At 43.7% G+C, this 19,655-nt stretch overlaps 6 protein-coding genes across 8 annotated transcripts; 4 read left to right on the top strand and 2 right to left on the bottom strand.

The window, feature by feature from the left end:
• The first annotated feature begins 305 nt into the window (after positions 1 to 305).
• Positions 306 to 1,023, top strand: LOC6624063 (sperm-specific protein Don juan). 2 transcript variants are annotated; one of them, XM_015175360.3, is made up of 2 exons: positions 306 to 643; positions 727 to 1,023. In XM_015175360.3, the coding sequence occupies exons 1-2, from the start codon at positions 379 to 381 to the stop codon at positions 744 to 746; spliced, it is 285 nt and encodes a 94-aa protein (XP_015030846.1). In that variant the 5' UTR covers positions 306 to 378; the 3' UTR covers positions 747 to 1,023. The 2 variants fall into 2 exon arrangements, with proteins under 2 accessions (XP_015030846.1, XP_002046863.1); XM_002046827.4 differs by having other exon boundaries at positions 697 to 1,023.
• Positions 1,024 to 4,552: 3,529 nt separating this feature from the next.
• Positions 4,553 to 11,835, top strand: Galphai (G protein alpha i subunit). 2 transcript variants are annotated; one of them, XM_002046826.4, is made up of 5 exons: positions 4,553 to 5,101; positions 9,985 to 10,456; positions 10,520 to 10,614; positions 10,677 to 10,865; positions 10,925 to 11,835. In XM_002046826.4, the coding sequence occupies exons 1-5, from the start codon at positions 4,981 to 4,983 to the stop codon at positions 11,113 to 11,115; spliced, it is 1,068 nt and encodes a 355-aa protein (XP_002046862.1). In that variant the 5' UTR covers positions 4,553 to 4,980; the 3' UTR covers positions 11,116 to 11,835. The 2 variants fall into 2 exon arrangements, with proteins under 2 accessions (XP_002046862.1, XP_032290689.1); XM_032434798.2 differs by lacking the exon at positions 4,553 to 5,101 and adding an exon at positions 5,715 to 5,757.
• Positions 11,836 to 11,981: 146 nt separating this feature from the next.
• LOC6624078 (uncharacterized) lies at positions 11,982 to 12,988 on the top strand. The gene is made up of 2 exons (XM_002046825.4): positions 11,982 to 12,193; positions 12,249 to 12,988. The coding sequence occupies exons 1-2, from the start codon at positions 12,118 to 12,120 to the stop codon at positions 12,896 to 12,898; spliced, it is 726 nt and encodes a 241-aa protein (XP_002046861.1). The 5' UTR covers positions 11,982 to 12,117; the 3' UTR covers positions 12,899 to 12,988.
• Positions 12,978 to 15,003, bottom strand: LOC6623085 (putative serine protease K12H4.7). The gene is made up of 4 exons (XM_002046824.4): positions 13,990 to 15,003; positions 13,794 to 13,932; positions 13,253 to 13,724; positions 12,978 to 13,193 (listed from the first exon to the last, which is right to left on the bottom strand). The coding sequence occupies exons 1-4, from the start codon at positions 14,784 to 14,786 to the stop codon at positions 13,060 to 13,062; spliced, it is 1,542 nt and encodes a 513-aa protein (XP_002046860.1). The 5' UTR covers positions 14,787 to 15,003; the 3' UTR covers positions 12,978 to 13,059.
• A 231-nt stretch (positions 15,004 to 15,234) lies between these two features.
• On the top strand, positions 15,235 to 17,877 carry LOC6623191 (cilia- and flagella-associated protein 52). The gene is made up of 5 exons (XM_002046823.4): positions 15,235 to 15,744; positions 15,810 to 16,341; positions 16,399 to 16,571; positions 16,632 to 16,861; positions 16,926 to 17,877. Exons 1-5 carry the CDS (start codon positions 15,314 to 15,316, stop codon positions 17,786 to 17,788), a joined length of 2,229 nt encoding a protein of 742 aa, XP_002046859.2. The 5' UTR covers positions 15,235 to 15,313; the 3' UTR covers positions 17,789 to 17,877.
• COX6AL2 (Cytochrome c oxidase subunit 6A-like 2) lies at positions 17,863 to 19,201 on the bottom strand. Its single transcript, XM_002046822.4, has 3 exons — positions 18,959 to 19,201; positions 18,602 to 18,904; positions 17,863 to 18,527 (listed from the first exon to the last, which is right to left on the bottom strand). Exons 1-3 carry the CDS (start codon positions 19,092 to 19,094, stop codon positions 17,905 to 17,907), a joined length of 1,062 nt encoding a protein of 353 aa, XP_002046858.2. The 5' UTR covers positions 19,095 to 19,201; the 3' UTR covers positions 17,863 to 17,904.
• Positions 19,202 to 19,655: the final 454 nt, after the last annotated feature.

The following is a 19,655-nucleotide window of genomic DNA, read 5'->3' as shown; positions in this document are numbered from 1 at the left end:
TTAATCTTGAGATTAATAATATAAATTACACCCGCCCAAAAAAAAAAAAACAACAGACTTTTATCCAGAAAATAAACTATTTATATATATAAAAAATAAATTCCAATTTTTAGAGGTTAAGAAAGAAAAATTAAGGTTACTTTGAACTTTCCCTAGAAATTCGACAATATCTTAAGATAGTTAGTTCCTTTAAAAAAAAAAACATCGTTCCATCAAGATTTTCGAAAACTGGAAAGATCAAGATCCCAGCAAGCAATGAAAACATTAGTCCATGTCATTTAGTGTACAGCAAGTTTTAGTTCAGTACATACATAATCGAGCTATCGTAGACATAAAATTGAAATTCCAAAAAAAATTAAAAACCAAAAAAAATTAATAATGAATCGTTTGATAAATATTTTGGTTTTAAAATTGACCGACAACTTGATAGGCAATAGTCGAACTTTGAGTGTATCCGGTAAGAAATATTACGCCGATAAGAAGGATCCCTGCAAAAAGGATGATCCCTGCAAAAAGGAAGATCCCTGCAAGAAGGAAGATCCCTGCAAGAAGAAGGATCCCTGCAAAAAGGATGATAAAGGCTCTGATAAAGGCGGAAAAGGTTCTAAGGACCAAGGCGGTAAAAAGGGCGGTTGCGATAAAGGTGCGTAACACAGAACATCTCGGATCTACGAATATGTATTTAACCTTTGACAGGAAATGTATCGACCGGTCCACGTTGTAAAGATGGTAAGGGTAAAAAGTAGACTCCCATCACGTGGGACAACAAGCAAGACGCGCTCTCCTCCATTCCAAATGTTGGGTATTTTTGGACACTGACCTGGCCTGGCGCCTTTGCAAATGTGCAAACGGAAGAGCAGTCCACATAATGGATCACAAATTACCCAAAACCCAAACGCAACATGAATCAGTTGTAGTTTATAGCTGGCCGAGCACACTGAGATCATAAAACCCAACGCTCGAGACATTATAAAGCCATAAAGCAACAAGTAAAATCGGCGCAAAACAAAAAAAAAAAAAAAATAGAAAGAAATCCCATAAAGAGTGAAACTGGCGCCGCATGGAAACTGTGAATTTCCATGCGAGAACGCCGAAGTCACAAGATATGCTGATCTCAAAATGGAAGCGCATAAAAATTTTTAAAATATATATAATTATTGCAAAAGCGAAAAAACATCTTTTATAATTATTGCATTGTTCGTTGGAATAACTGCATCGTATCGTCTGGCAGGTGCTTAAAAGCTCCCACGTAGCCGCATTGCTCGGATCTGGCAACCCGTCTGATCTGGCAACCATGACAAAAATATTCAACCGTTAGACTGCAGTAACGGGAAATTCATAAATTTCACACCCAGAGCCAAAGAAACCGTTTTTATGGCAATTCAATTGCACTGGCACTGATATTTGTTTCCTGCTGCTGCTGCTGCTGCTGCTGCTGCTTCTGCCCAGATCCGTGCACCCGTTCCCGGGCAGGTTGCAGCCGTATGGCCATATACGATTTGGTTTTCCCTATGCTTCATGTAAACAAATTCTAGACACGGGCCCGCACTTGTGTCGACTGCTGCCGTTTGCTGCCGTTCTGTGCCCAAGACTCAATAGTCGAAATTCTATTTTTCCTCATTTTCCCAGTCTTTTCGATCGATCGGTTTCTACATTTTCTCTGTGTGTGCGTGTGTGTGTGTGTGTGTGTGTTGCGCACATTTTTGTCTTGTTGGGCTCTCTGTATTTTGGATAATTATTACTTTTCTCAATGTAAACAATTTGAATGCTGCTAATTTTAGTTAAATACTTGCACATAATTCTTGATTTAACGATTTTGCGCCCTCGTTTTTGCCGGGAAATTAAACTAAACGGCCAGGCCTATCATTTAAACAGTTTGTGTATTAACTGGAATGTCGCAATTATTTCCAGTCTTGGTATTTTTTATTTTTAGTACTTTTGGGATTTTCACCTCTTTCAACGGACATTCACAAGTTTTGGTATTTATTTTCTGTAGTTGTCAGCTCATTGACTTGCTCGACGGCTTTGAAAAGTACCGAAAATCAAACGATTGACGCAGCCGACGATCGACGGGCGGTCGGGCATCCATCAAGCTGGAAGTGCTGTTGGGGGTGGAGGAGCTGCTGCTGGCATCTATAGCTGTTCCAGTTGAACAGCCGCCGTGTGTCTGTTCGACCTTTCAACGCATAAAAAGCCGCTGCGCAAAGTTTTCCAAAAACGAATTTTTTTCTTTTCAAATTATCGACGAAATTAATCTTAATCTTGAGTTTGCCCTGGCAATCTGGCAACACATGTGCTAAACGGTGCCTGCTTGAGTGTGTGGGCATAGGTGTGGGTACATGTGCATGTACACACACACACACACACACACGCACATACACATGTACATACATTTACATATATACATATCTATTTCAAGGCCTTGGCGTCCTTTAACTGTTGTTGTTGTTGATGCTGCTGCTGATTCTGCTGCTGTTGTTGTTGTTTGCTTTGGTTTTTGTTTTTGTGCGCGCGCCGATTGAAGTTTGTCCGACGCCGACGTCGACGTTCGTCAAATTTGTTGGCATCAGCAAACGGTTTTTATTCAACGCGAAACAGCAACAACAACAGCAGCAGCGACAGCAGCAATGCTGATGATGATGCCGATGACGAGCAAGACAGGCGAGAAAGAGGAAGACGGCATGCGCTTTGCATGCGCCGCCTTGCACTCGCGCGACTGCCACCAATTGGACCACCCAAAGCGTTGAGCTTCCGCGCTCCTCTTGCCTATCCACCCAATCCCCTAGCCCACCAACCCCTAACCACATAAATCCATATTTCTCTAGCTGCTGCTGTTACTGCTGCTGCTGCCAGCGTCGCGGACGCCGTTATACTTTTTACGATAAATTACAAAAGCAATGCTGCAATCATTCATTCATGCGGGGATCCCAAGCCCCCCGCTGCCGTCCTCAAGCGTGTTGTAAACATGTGTAAATCATGACCCGTTGATGGCCTCCACGTAGACAATGCGCTTGGGGGCGCAGGGCGCAACATGTGACGTTCTCGCCGCTGACGTTGCTACGTCGGCAACTTTTGCACTGCGACCCCAGCTCGCTTACAGTGCTTTTCCAGTTTATGTAGATAAATGAGTTGTGGAAAGCTGTTCCAGCCTGACAGCCGCGCTGCCAGATCTCATTCCATTCCAGTCCAGTTCTTGTTCGATTTCCAATAAGTACGAACGAATTTCTGAATGCAACTGCTGCCATTTGGCGCTGTTAGCTGTTGTTGGCCGCCAACGTAGTTCGACATTCCCATTCCCATAATCGTATTGTCCCAAAAGGCTAAAGCAAATATTATTTATTTGTGTGCATGTGTGTGTGTGTGTGTGTGTGCGCGCCTCCTCAGGCCCTGAGAACTTTATTCGGTTTGTGCGCATACGGTTTGCGGGCAAAGGCCGTGCACTTCCGAGCCGCACACATTTTTGTGGGTGTTTTTTTGTTTGTTTATACTTAAAGCGTTATTTCAATAAACATATCATGGCAAAGGGCAAATTTTTGATATTGAAATTTTGATACATTCTCAAAAATGTGCAGCCCAAATATGCAACTTTTTTTATGTTCCAACGACAGCCCAGAATTCTTACTATTTAAATGAAACCTAATAATTTGTTGCTTCCCTTAAGGTCTAAACTTACTGATTTTTTAATTATAATAATCACATACTTGAAGATAATCCGCAATATGTATATGCATATATTTATACATACTAACACACACATACACACATTCATATAGAAAACTAACGAATTATCCAACACACTTTTTTAACACAGTTTAATTTATTTAAATTCTCGAGATTACGCTTTATTATATCGGAAGCACTTCTGGTATACACATACATACATGCACACATGCATACGCACCTACTAGACTTGTGATGGACTTGCCAGACTGTCCAGTTTCCTCCATTGCTATGCTAACCTCCTCCTTCAGATCACCCTTCCCCTTATGTTCTTCTCATTTTAATCGTGTCACTTCTTCTTCCATTTGCATCTTGCTCTCACTGTTTCTCTTTGCCGCCTTTAAATGCTTTTTTGAAGATCGTTTTAGGTACGTTTTATTTAATTATTTAACTATTTATTTAGTTGACTATAACAAAGGTATAACAAAACATCATGGCATTATAAAACATACATACATATATGGACATACAGGCAAGTTTTGAAAGCTTGGCCTGCGATTAATATGATGTAACATGCACATACACACACGAGTATACGCCCAATCAGTCAGCATCTTAGTCAAATAGTGTTGTTAATATATATTGACACACATAATCAAAGGTTTTGCTAAAGATGTTTTCTTGAATTTCAAATAATTGAATTTCGATTTTTATAGCAGTCAGCAATTTGCAAGGCTTACGAAACGGTCTGGTAGCGTAGCAGCAGTTCATGCTGACGTCACACTTGCCATAATATACTGTGCTGGTAAATGCTCAACTATTCGGCGCTTAACAGCACTGACAAGCGCCGATCGTTTTCAGTGTGACCAACTGCTACGGCTTATTGGTGTTTTTTTTGGTATCAGAGTGAGAACCGCAGTAGCTGCCCAAAAGTGATTCACGCTCGCGAACGCCAATAGCAATATTAACAAATAGAAAATAGTTTTCGCATTGCCGCCAGACATACCATTAGAGAATTTAAATAATTTAATAAGGCAGCCGCAAGTGTTTTCGAAAGTGCAAAACGACAGCCCGCTACGTTTGCGTCGGCTCAAACTCTTGACTGCGCGTGTGCATGCGTGTGTGTATGTGTTTGTGTGAAAGGAGAAGGAGAAGCAACACAAAAAAAAGTGTACAGACGACGCGCAGACGCAACGATCTGCAGTGGCTAATTAAAAGTACCGAAAAACGCGAGTGAAAATTAATTAATAACAGGCGCAATTTTCGCCAAAAATCAGATCACGAGTTGGTTAACAAGCAGCAAACAGCGATAATAACAAAATGGGTTGTGCCGTGAGTACAGCACGAGATAAAGAAGCCATCGAACGTTCCAAAAACATCGACCGGGCGCTCAGAGCCGAAGGAGAACGCGCCGCCTCGGAGGTTAAACTGCTGCTCTTAGGTGCGTCCCCCCCCCAGAACTTTCCAACACCTATGCACTAACTAGGGCATTTAGTCGGTGTCCAAAATTGCGACGCCATGCACTAATATTGGTGAACTACTTTCCAGTGGGGTGGGTTTCGCCATTTGGATGAAAGCCGTTGCAATGCGGGCTTATTTAACGCGCCTGACTAAATGCTGTTATTTTATTTTTTTTTTCAATCGAATCGAATGTTTTTCGTGTGCAACTCGATGCTCGATTCATCTTTGCCAGTGGTAGTCTGGCATTATGCAATGCACATGTCTAATAATTCGATTGCGATAAGAAATTGAAAGTAAATTGAAACCAAATGTCGGCTGCGGCGGCTCTAACAAGTGGGGCGCCATCAATCGGCTTGCCAATGGAAACATGTTTGTGCTGCGGTTCTTTTTACATATACAAAGAAGAAGACGTATGTGTGTGCGTGTGTGTGTGTGTGTGTGTGTGTGTGTGATGAGTGGCACTTGCTGTTGGGTTTCTTTTGGTGAGAAATGTGCATTGAGGCGTTGCGACGCCATTATTTCAACTTTGACCTCTGCCACTAGCAGAGCGCTTGCGCAGTGAAATTGAACGCCGCGTCGCGTTTTTGGCCTTCTGCAATTAAATTTCTATGCAAACGGCAAGCCGAGAAATTATCTGTGAGTGCACAGCCCAGTTTTCATTCGTTCATTCAATGTTGCAAACAATGCAATGGATTTTCCAGCTTTTCAAGTAGCAGTCCAACGGCAACTCGGAGGCTTTTGCTAATGAAGCGGCGCCCCGTTCGCTCGCTGATGACTCAAAAGGGGCTGACGAGCGGTTAAAGATCGCAGCGCGGGGGAGGGTTGCGCGGGAGGTACATTCGACATGCCAGTTAAATGATATTTGCGCGAAATGAATTCACAACACTCGTCAACAAAAAAAATCTGCTGCGACTACAACCAGAAGCGCCTAGAAGTCGTTATAAACATTTGTATACCCTTACATTCGGTATTTTAGCTATGTTAGACAATATGTAACAACAACTAAACATCAGTAGATAGATCTTTGTTTCATATTCATATAATATATTTCGTCATATTTCGCAATCGCATATATATATGTTCCATAGGAAATTAATAAGGATTGGATAAGTATAGAACTGTTCTTTCCAGTGTTAACTACGTTGATGATATATGTATTTTTTCTAAGAACACAATCAGTTGTTATTAAATATTTGTGCGTTTTATAAATATCCGCTGCTAAGGCAGAATTTTGCTGCATTTGCAGCTGCTCGTTAAGTGCAAACAGCAAAAGCGACAAGCGCATGAACTGCGTCTGTGTTGGCCAGTGTTGGTTAGTGTAGGCAATGAGAAAACACCTTGCACCAGTTGCTAACGTTTGCGCTCGTATTTATTTTATTGTTCATACAAGCATCCACACATATGCAATATTATTAGTTGTTGTTGTTGTTTATGTTTTCATTTCTATGGCATTATCTCTGCCGCCGCTGGCTGCTGCGCCTGCGTACGCTTATTATTCCAGCCGCATTCAACGCGCGCTCTCTCTCTCTCGCAGTCTCTACCTCGCTCCCTATCTCTCTTGTGCGCAGACCAAATTGGTAGGGGCAGCGGCTCTTGTTGTTGTTGTTGTTGCTTTTACACTGACATTTAAAGTGGGGTGAACGATATTAGCGCAAATAAATGGCCCCCACATCAAATGCAGCTGTGTGGGTGTGTGTGTGTGTGGTGTGTTTGGCTTATGCTTGTGCTTTGGCAGCCGCCGCAACATTGCCTCGTTTTATTGTGTAGATTTAATAAAATTTTGCTATTGTTGCTGCAGCTGCCTGTCTGACCATTGCACCCTACTCTGGCAGCAGCCTCTCCAGTTAAATTACGGCACTTAATTTTCTGTCGGTTTCACTCTCTCTCTCTCTCACTCCCTTTCTCTGCCGCCGCCCACCCTTTGACACGCCATTCAATTGAAAGTGCAATTTGGAGCTTTCTTTGCTGATAAACACTTTGGGACAGGGGAATGTCATTTATTTTTTTTTACTGTATTTGCATTTGAGGCTTGGCAGGGCGCATTAGTTAACTACATATTCATATATGTATAAAAATAAATTAACAAATAATCAGGCATATAAGGCGTTCCATTACTTATCGACACACATACACACAGACATAAACAATATTCGAACACTGACAGCAAGAGAAGCCCCTGAAACCCAACACAAACTGTCAACACAAACAACTTAATCAACAATTTTTAAGAATTTTATAAACACATTTACACATACATACGTATGTATGTATGTGCTGTACATATATAATGTATTTAAAGTCGACTGTCGCCATAATTCATTTGTCGCCTTATCAATATTATCAATAAATGACCTTTGCGTCACTTTTAAACAGCTATTTTCAGCTAAATTATTGAGCGAACGCCGATTTCTTCTCTAAACGGCCGTCTTAACGGTTGTTGCATGTGTATGTGTGTGTGTGTGTGTGTAGTTCGATAAAATTCCCTTTGAGTGTGTGGGACATTTCCTATGGTCATTTTTGCAACGATTAAATGTTTACTTCCAGCTCTGCTCGCACGTCTGATTAACACATTTATTTTCTCACTTCAGTTATCTTGAAAGTTCAGTCGCCAGCCGCTTGGCGGCGCCAATAAAAGTCGATAACGATTAGTCATGCAGCCAGGCAATTGAGCGAAATGCTATGGAATAATGATTACTGTGAACTTTTCCTGTCCAAATCTGTGTTTGCCTTTAGTCACCGGCAATGTACATATACATACACATGTATTTATATACGTATGTATATGTACATAAGTATCTAATTGCCCAGGAACTGCAATCATAGAAATAGCGTTGAGTTATGCGACACGCCTCAAAGTGTGGCCCAGTGTAACGGTGGCTGCGTGTATGTGTATGTATGTGTGTGAACTAATGAAGTTAATTTTAATACCGCTGATTATTATGATGAGCGATGATGATTATGAGCTTTTTGCTGCTGTTCTCGTTGTACGCTTTGTACTCACCGCCTTGCAAAGTTCTTGGCTCTCTTGCTCGCACTGCTTCTTCTTCGCACTGACCGCTTATTATGGCACAGCTAACGGTGCCTTGATAAATGAATACACGATTTATCTCTGTGTGTGTGTGTGTGTTTCTGCATATCTTTATGTTGTTGTTATTATTAAATTGACCTTTTTTTTTCGCCATTGTTGCCAACTGTTTTTGCCTTTTGTTTTGCTTTATTATTCGGTGGCAAGCTTCGAACATCGAATGTTTCATAATTCTTCCTATTCAGCTTGCCCAGGGCCCCCATTTTAGCCCAGCTGACCGTCTTTTAAGCCATTACATTATTATAACGACATAGTTTTTATTGCCAAATTAGTACGCATTGTTAAAAGCAAAATAAAGATACATACTTGTGTATATACATACATATGCCACATTGGCGGGCCGTACTGGAAAAGTGAAAGTACTAAGCCGAGCTGCTCTTGCAATTACCTAATCAACAGACTGCCTCTTCGCTGCCAGAGCTCTTGCTGTCTGGGAACGGACCCACAGCCACAAAAAAAAAAAACACCCAACAACAACGACAAAAGCATCGAATGTTGCAAAAATAATAAAAATAATGTTGGCTTAATGCGCCATTGTTGCGATCGTGGACATCGTCTATCGCTTTATAACATATAAAAAACTTAGACCGGTAGCTAACAAAACTAAACGCGGCGATAAAAACATCAATTTTCGAACATGCCTTTTTTTTTTGTTAATGGGGGGGAAACTAGAAAACACGTAACATCAGTTTTTATCGTCCAAAACAACTTCTGTGTGTGGTCAGCATATTCTTTTTGTTTACTTTTCACGTTGCAGTACAAATGTATATCTTTTATGTACTTTAATAAAAATGCTTGACATTTTTATTTATATACAAGTTATGTTTAAATTTTGTACGACTTTTGATAGCTTGAGTTCAATGAACTGCAGCCGATTGGTTAAAAGTCGAAAAAAAGTACAGCTGATTTTAATTATAGAAAAAAATTATAAAAATATCTGTGGATCTGACTGCAGATCAAAGCGTAGTCTGAATGATAAGATGCAATTTTACAAAAGGAGAATTTTAACAATAGCGCAGCGGGCTGTAAGTGTGTAGTGTGTGAGCGTCGCACCAGCAAGCGAGAAGTCGCCGGCTCAAATCAAACAGAAGCGAATGTATATAAACAGGGTGGCATTTGGGAAGAGTTCTTTTACATATATCTAAAGTTGGCGAGAGTTTAGTGCGGAAGCGTCGAACTAAGAGGCGAGAGGTCGCTGGCTCAAAGCCAAGTTTGGCGAATGTGCAGAGGCAACTAGAGAGGGCTCTTTTAGATATATCTAAAGTTTTCGAACCGTGGGACTTTGAGTTATTCACTTGCAGTATATAAGAAAATTTGTCTATATACGATAAAAACGTCGCACCCTTTCCCGTTAAATACGATTGTTTTCCCCCCTATATACAAATAAAGCACTTCAAAAAACAACAATAATTTGCAAATTCCTATATCTCCATATATATTCGAGTAGTTCGGGAGTTACTTACGAAATTACATGACCAACGCAATTGAGCACGTACGACGGCAACTAGCTTTTTGGCCTCTTGAACCCAAAGACAATTGAACAATTTGTGGCATCCATTCATTCATGAAAAATAAAAAACGACTGCCTTCTCGCCACACAAGCTGTTCCAGTCATTCATTCATTCATTCATTGGCGCTTTTTACGCATGACACAGACCATTCCCGATTACAAATTCAATTGTTTGCTGTTTGACAGGGGTCACGCCTACTAGAGCCAACATCCGTCCATGCACATTTGCACAATTGTAATTGTTGTTTTGTTTTTGGTTCATTTGCAGGCGCCGGCGAATCCGGCAAATCGACCATAGTCAAACAGATGAAGATCATCCACGAGACGGGCTACTCACAGGAGGAGTGCGAGGAGTATCGACGCGTCGTCTACAGCAACACCGTACAGAGCCTGATGGTCATAATACGCGCAATGGGCCGGCTAAAGATCGAGTTTGCGGATCCGGGCAAGACGGACATTGCTCGCCAGTTTTTCACACACGCCTCCGCGGCTGATGAGGGCATCCTGCTGCCGGAAATTGTGCTGCTGATGAAGAAACTGTGGTCCGATGCCGGTGTGCAGCAATCCTTTTCACGCTCGCGCGAATATCAGCTCAACGACTCGGCCGGCTACTATCTGAACTCGCTGGACCGCATCTCGCAGCCCAACTATATACCCACACAGCAGGATGTGCTGCGGACACGTGTCAAGACCACCGGCATCATCGAGACGCATTTCAGCTGTAAACAATTGCACTTCAAGTGAGCTTCTTTGTCGTAAAAAATCCTTTGGTCAACTTTGACAATCCCGTATCCTCTATGTAGACTCTTTGACGTGGGCGGTCAGCGTTCGGAGCGCAAGAAGTGGATTCATTGCTTTGAGGGCGTGACGGCCATCATCTTCTGTGTGGCGCTCTCAGGTGAGGCCCAGCAACGGTTTATTTAATATAATGCAAAACTAATCTGTGGCCTTTTCTTGCAGGCTACGATTTGGTTTTGGCTGAGGATGAGGAAATGAATCGCATGATTGAATCACTCAAACTGTTCGATTCCATATGCAATTCGAAATGGTTTGTGGAAACATCTATAATACTCTTCTTGAACAAAAAGGATTTGTTCGAGGAGAAAATCAAGCGATCTCCCCTTACGATATGCTTTCCGGAATACACTGGTAAGACGATACAACATCTGAACTTGAACGAAATGTTTAAATGTGTTTATCTTTTGCAGGTTCCAATACGTTCGAGGAGGCCGCCAACTATATACGCATGAAATTCGAAAATCTCAACAAACGAAAAGACCAAAAAGAAATCTATACGCATCTCACCTGTGCAACAGATACAAATAATGTTAAATTTGTATTTGATGCGGTCACCGATGTCATCATCAAGAACAATCTGAAACAAATTGGTCTGTTCTAAACGGGGGAGAGATCAGTTGCGATACGAGTTTAGAGTGCGTCTTAGTATTAAAGGAAAACGCGCAAACATTTCCATTACATTATAATTAATTAACTATAAAGACATTATATATATAATCTGTTTAATCTATAATTTTATGCATATACTCTATGGTAGTATATGCTATAGAATTGAAAAAACGCTTTACAAGCTCTTGATATACTTATATGCTTACATATGTAAACCGATTTTGTTGCCAGTAGTCAGTCTCGGAACAAATAACCAACTGCAATTAATTAAGTTAACCGTTAAAATGCTATAAGTGAACTAATTAAAATACGTATCTATGTATTGTATGTAATTTAACAAGTGTGTAAAGTAGACGACGCCAGGAGCTTGGTAAAGATAGCTGCCCAGATACATATGTTAAACCCAATGCCCATAAATGTGGCCAGCTAACTTTGCATTTAGTTAAGATTTAAGTAATTCATGTGACTAAATTGCATTGCGCAAAGCAAGTGATCTTTTGAGCACGTGCGTGTCTCAACGGGTTTCCTATTCTTTACGCAATGCATTTTGGCCACGTTTCATAACACTGTCGAGAATTTGCCAAGAGCTTAGCGCACTAGAAGAAAAGTGCGCGTGGGCCTAATTTTTGTATGCCCTCTACATTTAACTAGAAATTTTACTAATTCTCTTAGTAATAGCTTAAATAAAGACAAACTACAACAAACAAACAAAGCACAACTTTAATGACAGCCCAATTAGTAATAACAATAATCAGAACGTGTAGTGGGGTCCTTTTAGGGTCGTTATACAACACTGTTCAGTGCTACTAAGGAGAATTTGTGCCTGTATCAGAAGTGCCTTCTTTTGCTGTCAACTTTTGTCGAAGTAGGTCGAGGCTTTTTAATTTTCTAAACCATTTAAATTTGTACAATATTCAGGTAGTTTAAGTAGCTCTGTTTAATATTGTGTAGGACGCTAGTATACAAATTCGAAGCAGAGGTTCAGTTAAACAATATGCTGCGTGCAGTTATTTCGGTCGGTCAACGTGGAAAGCTTCCACTAACCCTGCTGTCGGCCAAGGGCATTGTGGGTAAGTGCGAATCGCGAATATTCCGATTAAATTCCAATTGATCACATTTGCATAGATTCCATTGTGGCGCACAATCATGTACGCTTGTCGCACGCATACTCCCGGCCACTTGTGCGTTATTTTGCTAGCGGCGATAACAAGATTAAGGGATCGGTCGGCAGCAGCCCGGCTGGCATAATTGGTAACGTGGGTCAATCTACGAGTTTGGGCAGTGTTACTGGCAATGAGTCGACTGCGTATGCGCAGACGCAGCCCGAAGCTGTCGGAGGTGATCCCGCCCGCGACGGTAACTTTTCCAAGAAGACGGGCGAAATTGCTTCACAGGTGCCTATCACTCCTTCGGTAACAGAATGTGGCAAGATTGGTACCGAAGAGTCGTCTGTTGGAGCAAAATCGTCGTCGTCGTCGTCGTCGTCGAAGGCGAGTGAGTCGAGCAAACCGGTTGGCCAACCAGGTGATGGACCTACTGGCAATAAAATGGCTGACGATGCAGTTAAGCAGCTGCAGGAACTGGCAGCCAATCTGCCCAGTAAGGAACAGGTCGAGAAGTTCGTCTTTCGAGTGGTGGCATTTTTATATGACCTGATCTACTTGACGGCCACCTGGACCATACGCTTTGTCGACGAGAAGATAGTACAGAATAACACTGTCAGATACTACTGGAAACGCTTCCATGAGAAAATGGAGCAGGCCAAGAAGGACTAAGCACAGCTAAGAAATTTTTTATATAAAATCGAACATGCATATCATGTCGAATGCACAAAACATTAAACAAAGCTAAATCTCGTATTTCCAGACGCTCCAATGTGTATTTGTATACATTATTATAGCTTAGTTTGCACATTTCATTTTTGGTTGCTTCAAATTCAGGTGAAGCTTGCAAAGCTGGCGTAACCGTCCAGCAATTTGGCCAGATACTTTAGTATCTTATTGCGAGCCGCCTTCAGCTGTGGGGGATCGCTATTGACCGGCTCGTACATGTTGGCGCAGTGTGCGGTGCCTGTAAAAGTTATCAGCATGAGCATCGAATTTCATCTGAATTGAGACTCTGGACTCTACCTTCTATGTAAATGGTGGGCGTATTCGCATTGGGCGAGACATACAAGCCCAGTGCGTGCCATGGATCAATGGAGCCGTGCACGTACAACACCTGTGTGGTCGCCGGCTTGAGTGCGCCATAGTACTTGTTCGTCTGGGCCACAGCCTGCTCCAGGAATTTGCCGTCCATGCGCTCCGAGAATATGTCCATGCACTGACGTATGAAGAAGTCAACGCCAAAGCGATCGCCGAATGTGTCCGATTTATTTTCCGACGTCTGATAGAAGCCAAACTCAGTGCAGGTCTGGTAGGTCCATTGACGCATGCCCTTCGCTGCCTCCGAGTCCCACGAAACGTTCTTCATATCGGCTATCATTTTCTCGTACTTGTAGTCCAGGCACTTGGACTCGGACTGCTTCAGCAGCATGTCATTAACCGCAGCCAAACGTGTCACAGGCGGACCCATTGTGGTGTTCAGCATAACATCGCAGATCTGTAAGCATTTAGAGGATGTTAGCACAAATCCTGCGCAGCTCTACGACTCAGCGACTCCTCTCCATACCTCATCGATGGTTATGTTGGCATGTGGACTGTTGTCCTTGTTGTACTGCACCACGCCAGCAAAGTTGCCAGCAATATTTTCAAATAGGTTCGAGATGTCCAATTGATTTTCAATCGAATCTTTGAGGGGCGTGCACGTTCTACACGAAAGGCCAATGTTAAGTTATCTATTCGCTGCTGAGCAGTGGGCTACATACTTGAATTTCTCGTCGAGATTACGTTGTCCAATCATGTGCTTTAGCAGTATCTCCACCTGAGCAATGCCGCGCGTCACAGCCTCCACGCATTCCGGCTTGTAGCTGGCCAGCGACGACTTGACCACCTCGAAGTACTGGCTAAAGTCAACTTGGGCCAGCAACGGACCACTCGAGCTGATGGAGCCGTCAATTAAATGCGGATACTTCTCGCGCGCCCAGGCGGCCAAGCTGCCCGGATAAGAGCCACCAAATGCAATCCATTTCTGCTTTGCATCCATATTATATTTGGTCTTCATGGTCGTAACAAAGTTGGCCAAGTCGGCCAACGCCTGTTCCGAGCTGAGATAAGCCAGGTTGCTTGTGGACAGATCGCTGGTCGGATGACTCTTGCCATAGAAACGATGCTCCAGCTGAATGCAGAGCGCACCAAAGTGCTCGGCATAGCGCACCCAGGCGCCTTCATGCATCCACTTCTTGGTGGCCTCCCCCTCGCCGCCAATCATTAGAAACACCGGAGCATGACTGTCATTTCTGTAAAATGCATCGTTCACAAAGTAGCGCTGTTGCCAGGTGCGTGTGTCGTCCGGCTGGAGGTGGTCCAAACGCTGCTCGAACCACAAATCCTCCACATCCATCGACTGCTGCAGGGTGGCAATTTTGCTCGGTCCACCCAGAAATCCATTCACATGGCGACCCAGTCGAAAGCTGCCCAAGCTACTCGACTGCGCAATTAGGCAAGCCAGCAGCAGCAGCGGCAGCAGGCAATAACCCTTGGGATTGTTCGGAATTCGCAGCATTTTGCAGCTTAATCACAATCGCACGGTCCGTGGCTTTTGTTTTTATTGTTTGGTGCGGGTCAAGTTGGTTTTTTGATTTGATTAGCACAAGAGCCGTTTGTCCGACTAACTGTGAAAACGGCGCAAGACTGCAACTTATATAGTTCTATTTACGTACACACATATATATATGGTATATATACACGCACACACGCAAACTTTTTCTTTTTTGCTTTTGTTGTTTTGTTATTCTCTTACACTTGCCGGCTGTTCTGCAGAGTTGCCACCTAGTTATGTTTCCTTACGCTAGTTCGCGGCCGTTTAGAATGTTCTCAATGCTTGCATTGAAGCGTTGCTCGCTTTTTTGAAAAGTAGCAAAATGAAAGGCGCAACGTTGCCACCCTGTTTTAAAACGGCATCCAGGCAACGGTTGCTTAATTTTCAAACAATAAATAAGCAGTTGCTGTTCACATTGTCAGCAGCTGGTGTAGCAAATACCAAAAATAGAAATCATATAAAAACAAAATTCATATATATATATATTTTATATGATAATGGCAACCGCGGTCAAAGAATGCCAGCACCTACAGCCGCGCGCAATTTTCGGCATCAATGGCAAAGTGGAGAACGGTGTGCGTCAGCATCCCATTACCCAGGCGGCCATATTTCCACTGGGCAACAAGATTGCCATTGCCGACTTCAAAAAGAATACACAAGAATTCGTTGCCGGACACACAAACAGCATATCCTGCCTGGATGTCAGCAAGAGCGGCAAGTATATCGCCTCCGGCCAGGTCAATCATATGGGCTTTCGCGGCTACGTCATCGTATGGGATTATGAGTCGCGCAAGGAGATTGGACGTCACGATCTGCACAAAGTGAAAGTGCAGGCCATTTGCTTTACGGCCGAGGAACGCTTTGTCATTTCCATTGGAGGCAAGGACGACGGTTCCGTCATCGTATTCGATATGCAGACATTGTAAATATGTTGTTGTTATCCAACCATTATGTGCTCTCCCAATCTGTGCTCCTCTCTAACTGCAGCACGCCCATTTGCCGCCAGCCCGCCTCACGCGCCATTTCTGGAAATGCCCTTACTGTGCGTCCGCTACACAATAATCCGTTTTTTTTTCTCACCGCCGGCGATCGGCACCTGCGCCTGTGGAGCATTCTACGCGAGCAGAAGAAGCTGTACGTGCAGGATGTCCAGTTGGCCAGCAAGTCGCGCCAGTTCTACTGTGCCCGCATCGATAAGAAGGATGAGTTCGCCTATCTGGGCACCGGCACAGGCGATATTGTTAAGATCGTGCTCAACTGCTGTGACAGGGACAATGTGACCCGACCAGGTTCATCCAGCGGCATACTGGGCGCCTTTGGCACACATAATCCACGCAAGCCCACGGGTCGCGATTGCAATCGCTACGTGAACGGCGTGCGTGCACTATATGTGCTGGAGGAGGGGCGTCTGCTAATTGGTGCCGGCGATGGTGGGGTGGAGCTGGTGGAGGAGCGCACGGAGATACCATTGATCAATTTCCGAGAGTATCCGGGACCCACATGGCCCTATTTGCGCACGGTAAACCCTCGTCTTTGGGCTTGAATGAGTCTCTAACACGTTTCCGTCTTCCTGCAGGTGAAGAGAACCCGCGTCTCTGGCCGCATCTCTTCGTTTGTGCGCTCCACGCCAGAGAAATTCTACATCTGCACGGACACCAACGAGATTTACATGCTGAACATATCAACGTGGGTGCTAAAGCTGCTGCGCACATGCCACGCCAAGGCAGTCTACTTTATTACCTTTCCCAAGTAGGTGTAGCTAGCTGATACCTGATACAAAATCCTGATACCCAATTGCAACTATTTCAGAAACTATGCAGCTGTTTTTGCCACCGCGGGCCATGAGAGCATACGCATCTGGTCCCTGAATCGCAAGCAGGAGCTGCTGCGCATCATGGTATATAACTTTAACTGCGCTGCGGTTCGCTTCGCCCAGGATGGCACCAGCATTGTGTCCGTGTGGAATGATGGCATCATACGCGCCTTTACGCCCATCACTGGCCGTCTCATCTATGCCATACCCAATGCTCACAATAAGGGTAAGTCCACAATTCGTAGCTCAGTAATCCCTAAACCGATTCCACAAATTTGAACTCCATTCAGGTTGTAGTGCATTGGCGGTGGCATCAACTGGTCGCTTCATCGTAACTGGCGGCATCGAGGGACAGGTGCGCGTGTGGAAGATCGAGCCGTATCGTCAGGATCTAGTCGGCGTGCTTAAGGATCACTCGGGTCCCATTACCTCGCTGGACATAAATTATCTGGACACTGAAGTGATATCCGCCTGCACTGACGGCTCCTGCGTCATTTGGGACATCAATCGCATGACCCGCAAACAGGTGGTCACTTCCAACACGCAGTTCATGTCCGTCCTCTACTTCCCGACTGGAGTACAGATACTCACGTGCGGCTCGGATGGCAGAATCATCTACTGGATGGTGTACAACGGAGCACTGATACGCGAGCTGACCGCCTCGAAGAAGTCATCTGTGAACTGTTTGTCGATGAATGCCACCGGCGACTATTTCGTTAGCGTTGGCAGCGATCTGCAGGTGAAGCTATGGGATTACAATAGCGGCGATGTGGTGGGTGTGGGATCGGAGCATGCCTCGTCTGTGATCAGCGCTGCGTACAGTCCCTGCGGCAAGATGTTTGTCACAGGCAGCACGGATGGCTCACTGATCATTTGGGATGTGCCCGAGGAATATTGGGGTAGTCCCAATCCAGTCGATGGGCCTAGCTACCAGCTGCCCAAGGCCCAGCCAAAAGGCAAGGTAGTTCAGTCACGCGTCGACTCCGGCACACGTTTGAAGCCGGCGCCCGGCGAGAATATCAATGGTCTGCTCAAGGCAACGCCCAAGGATGACATCTGCTGTGTCGAGTGTCCGCCCTGCGCCAAGAAGGAAGCCAAGGCAGCTGATCCCTTCGCCGAGTGCAAGATTGTGCCGGATGTCCGGAAGTGTTAGGTGATTTAATAATTATCTAAAATTTTGCTTAATTCCGTTCAAAGCATTAGCTTCAAATAAATACAAAGAGCATGTACTAAAAAAAAAGGAATTTTAATCACAGACTAATTTTGAAATTAATTTCCGGCATCACTTGGGGCTTTGATGAAAGAGAATTCGACTTTTTTGGCTTCTTCCTTTGCTTGCTTTTTCATTTCCTCCTCCTGTCGCTTGTTCTCCTTTGCAGCTTCGGCTTCCTGTCGCTTGCGCTCCTTTTCGGCTTCGGCGTTTAGACGCTTCTGTTCCTTTTCGGCTTCAGCCATTTGCTTTTTCTCTTCCTTCTCGGCCAGTTCCTGCTGCTTCTTGGCCTCCTTTTCAGCCGCAGCCTGCCTCTTTTTGTCTTCAGCTTCACGCTTGCTATCATACTTTTTCCATTCCTTCTGCACGGCAGCGAACTCCTTCAAGCGATCCGCCCTTTCCTTATCCGTTTCGGGGGTCTTGCCATTGCCCTCAACATCGATCTCATCCTCATAACCATCTGGCGGCAAGGGATTCCAGAAACTATTATGGAATGCTGTGGTATTTCCGTCCCTGAAGAAATACGGCTTTCCACGTAGATACAAGTGCGACCAGTGCCTATACTCTGGTCGTTCCTCTTCCTTGTGCGAGGTGAATACAAGGACCGTCAGTATGGCAATCAGCGGCAGTCCACCCATTAGCGAGATCTTCTGCCACTTTTTTGAATTCTTGTAATCTGGCGCTATGTGACCATTATTCGATTTTAAATATCTCTTTTATTTAATATTGCTCTCAGAGTTGAGTTGACCGACTTACGTGGCTTGGGGCAGGGTGTGCACGGACACTTTGGGCCGCCACCGGATATTTCCGCAGGACAAGTGGCTTCTGTTTTATTTAATCCTTCACGCTTCAGTACCAACTCTTCGCAGCTCAACTGTTTCTGTTTTTTCTCCTTTGGCGGTGGTGGGCAAGGCGGTGGCTTCTTTTTGGATTTGCACTGGGCGCCACCACTAATCGCAGTTTCATCCTTCTTGGGTGGTGTGTCCTTCTTGCATTCAGCCTTTTTCGGATCGCTCTCAGCTTTCTGTTCGCTTTTGCAATCGGGCTTCTTTACTTCCGCTACAAACATTAATTAACGACTGGTTTTTACGCGTAATTTTAATCATTTTGTACCTTTCTTTTCGCATTTATCGGCGTTGTCTGGCTTCTTGGTTTTATCAGACATATAACGATAGCGCGCATTGGATAAAGATGGTATTGCTTGGTACGTCAGACGTGGGTTTTTGATAAGACTTAATAACTGCAGCATGTTTTTTTAGCCCAGAAGAGGAGATTCGAAAATTTTGACCAAAATAATAAACCAACTACTGATGTCTAAAAATTGTAAACTACAGCAATCGACATTCTGTATGAACACCTTAAAAAATAAAACTCAAAGGCACCTACGCCAATGGGTTTTGTTTTCATTTGAAATATGGGCGCCAACTGTGTTTACAGGGTAAACAATCGATATCAGATGTGTTAGTTAACAGACTGGGTTGCCAGTTCACGGTTGTTAACAGATTTGTGCTAACATAACATTGGACAAACAAACACTAATTTTACTAGTAAATGTTAATCGAGAGATAAGGTTGTTTTTACACCATAGATTAATGTTTAAATCGGGTATACAGAGTTATTAGTTATTAAAAGTGGATACCATGAACTGAGTATGTTTAACTCGAGCAGAAAAAGAGTATAAAAAACCTTATAACAGGTTGCTCAACAACATTTCAATATAAATCTGAATATTAATATATACAAGTAAAGTAACATCATTTTCAAACACGGAAATGTTACACAACAAATTGGCGTAAGTTTAACATAAAAG

This window comes from Drosophila virilis, chromosome 3, assembly GCF_030788295.1.
Source record: "Drosophila virilis strain 15010-1051.87 chromosome 3, Dvir_AGI_RSII-ME, whole genome shotgun sequence".
Taxonomy (NCBI): Eukaryota; Metazoa; Arthropoda; class Insecta; order Diptera; family Drosophilidae; genus Drosophila; species Drosophila virilis.
This window is presented reverse-complemented; position numbering and strand designations above follow the sequence as displayed.

What these genes read in the sequence shown, in the direction of transcription:
- LOC6624063 (XM_002046827.4), top strand. Translation starts at nt 379, where the DNA reads ATGAATCGTTTGATAAATATTTTGGTTTTAAAATTGACCGACAACTTG. An exon ending in AAAGGGCGGTTGCGATAAAG is followed by an intron (nt 644 to 696) that starts GTGCGTAACACA and finishes AACCTTTGACAG; the next exon opens with GAAATGTATCGACCGGTCCA.
- Galphai (XM_002046826.4), top strand. Translation starts at nt 4,981, where the DNA reads ATGGGTTGTGCCGTGAGTACAGCACGAGATAAAGAAGCCATCGAACGT. An exon ending in CTTCTGTGTGGCGCTCTCAG is followed by an intron (nt 10,615 to 10,676) that starts GTGAGGCCCAGC and finishes CTTTTCTTGCAG; the next exon opens with GCTACGATTTGGTTTTGGCT. An exon ending in ATGCTTTCCGGAATACACTG is followed by an intron (nt 10,866 to 10,924) that starts GTAAGACGATAC and finishes TATCTTTTGCAG; the next exon opens with GTTCCAATACGTTCGAGGAG.
- LOC6623085 (XM_002046824.4), bottom strand. Translation starts at nt 14,786, where the DNA reads ATGCTGCGAATTCCGAACAATCCCAAGGGTTATTGCCTGCTGCCGCTG. An exon ending in AATCTCGACGAGAAATTCAA is followed by an intron (nt 13,933 to 13,989) that starts GTATGTAGCCCA and finishes CCTTTCGTGTAG; the next exon opens with AACGTGCACGCCCCTCAAAG. An exon ending in GCCCACCATTTACATAGAAG is followed by an intron (nt 13,194 to 13,252) that starts GTAGAGTCCAGA and finishes TAACTTTTACAG; the next exon opens with GCACCGCACACTGCGCCAAC.
- LOC6624078 (XM_002046825.4), top strand. Translation starts at nt 12,118, where the DNA reads ATGCTGCGTGCAGTTATTTCGGTCGGTCAACGTGGAAAGCTTCCACTA. An exon ending in GTCGGCCAAGGGCATTGTGG is followed by an intron (nt 12,194 to 12,248) that starts GTAAGTGCGAAT and finishes ACATTTGCATAG; the next exon opens with ATTCCATTGTGGCGCACAAT.
- LOC6623191 (XM_002046823.4), top strand. Translation starts at nt 15,314, where the DNA reads ATGATAATGGCAACCGCGGTCAAAGAATGCCAGCACCTACAGCCGCGC. An exon ending in GTATTCGATATGCAGACATT is followed by an intron (nt 15,745 to 15,809) that starts GTAAATATGTTG and finishes CTCTAACTGCAG; the next exon opens with CACGCCCATTTGCCGCCAGC. An exon ending in ACCCAATGCTCACAATAAGG is followed by an intron (nt 16,862 to 16,925) that starts GTAAGTCCACAA and finishes AACTCCATTCAG; the next exon opens with GTTGTAGTGCATTGGCGGTG.
- COX6AL2 (XM_002046822.4), bottom strand. Translation starts at nt 19,094, where the DNA reads ATGCTGCAGTTATTAAGTCTTATCAAAAACCCACGTCTGACGTACCAA. An exon ending in CGATAAATGCGAAAAGAAAG is followed by an intron (nt 18,905 to 18,958) that starts GTACAAAATGAT and finishes TAATGTTTGTAG; the next exon opens with CGGAAGTAAAGAAGCCCGAT. An exon ending in CACACCCTGCCCCAAGCCAC is followed by an intron (nt 18,528 to 18,601) that starts GTAAGTCGGTCA and finishes ATGGTCACATAG; the next exon opens with CGCCAGATTACAAGAATTCA.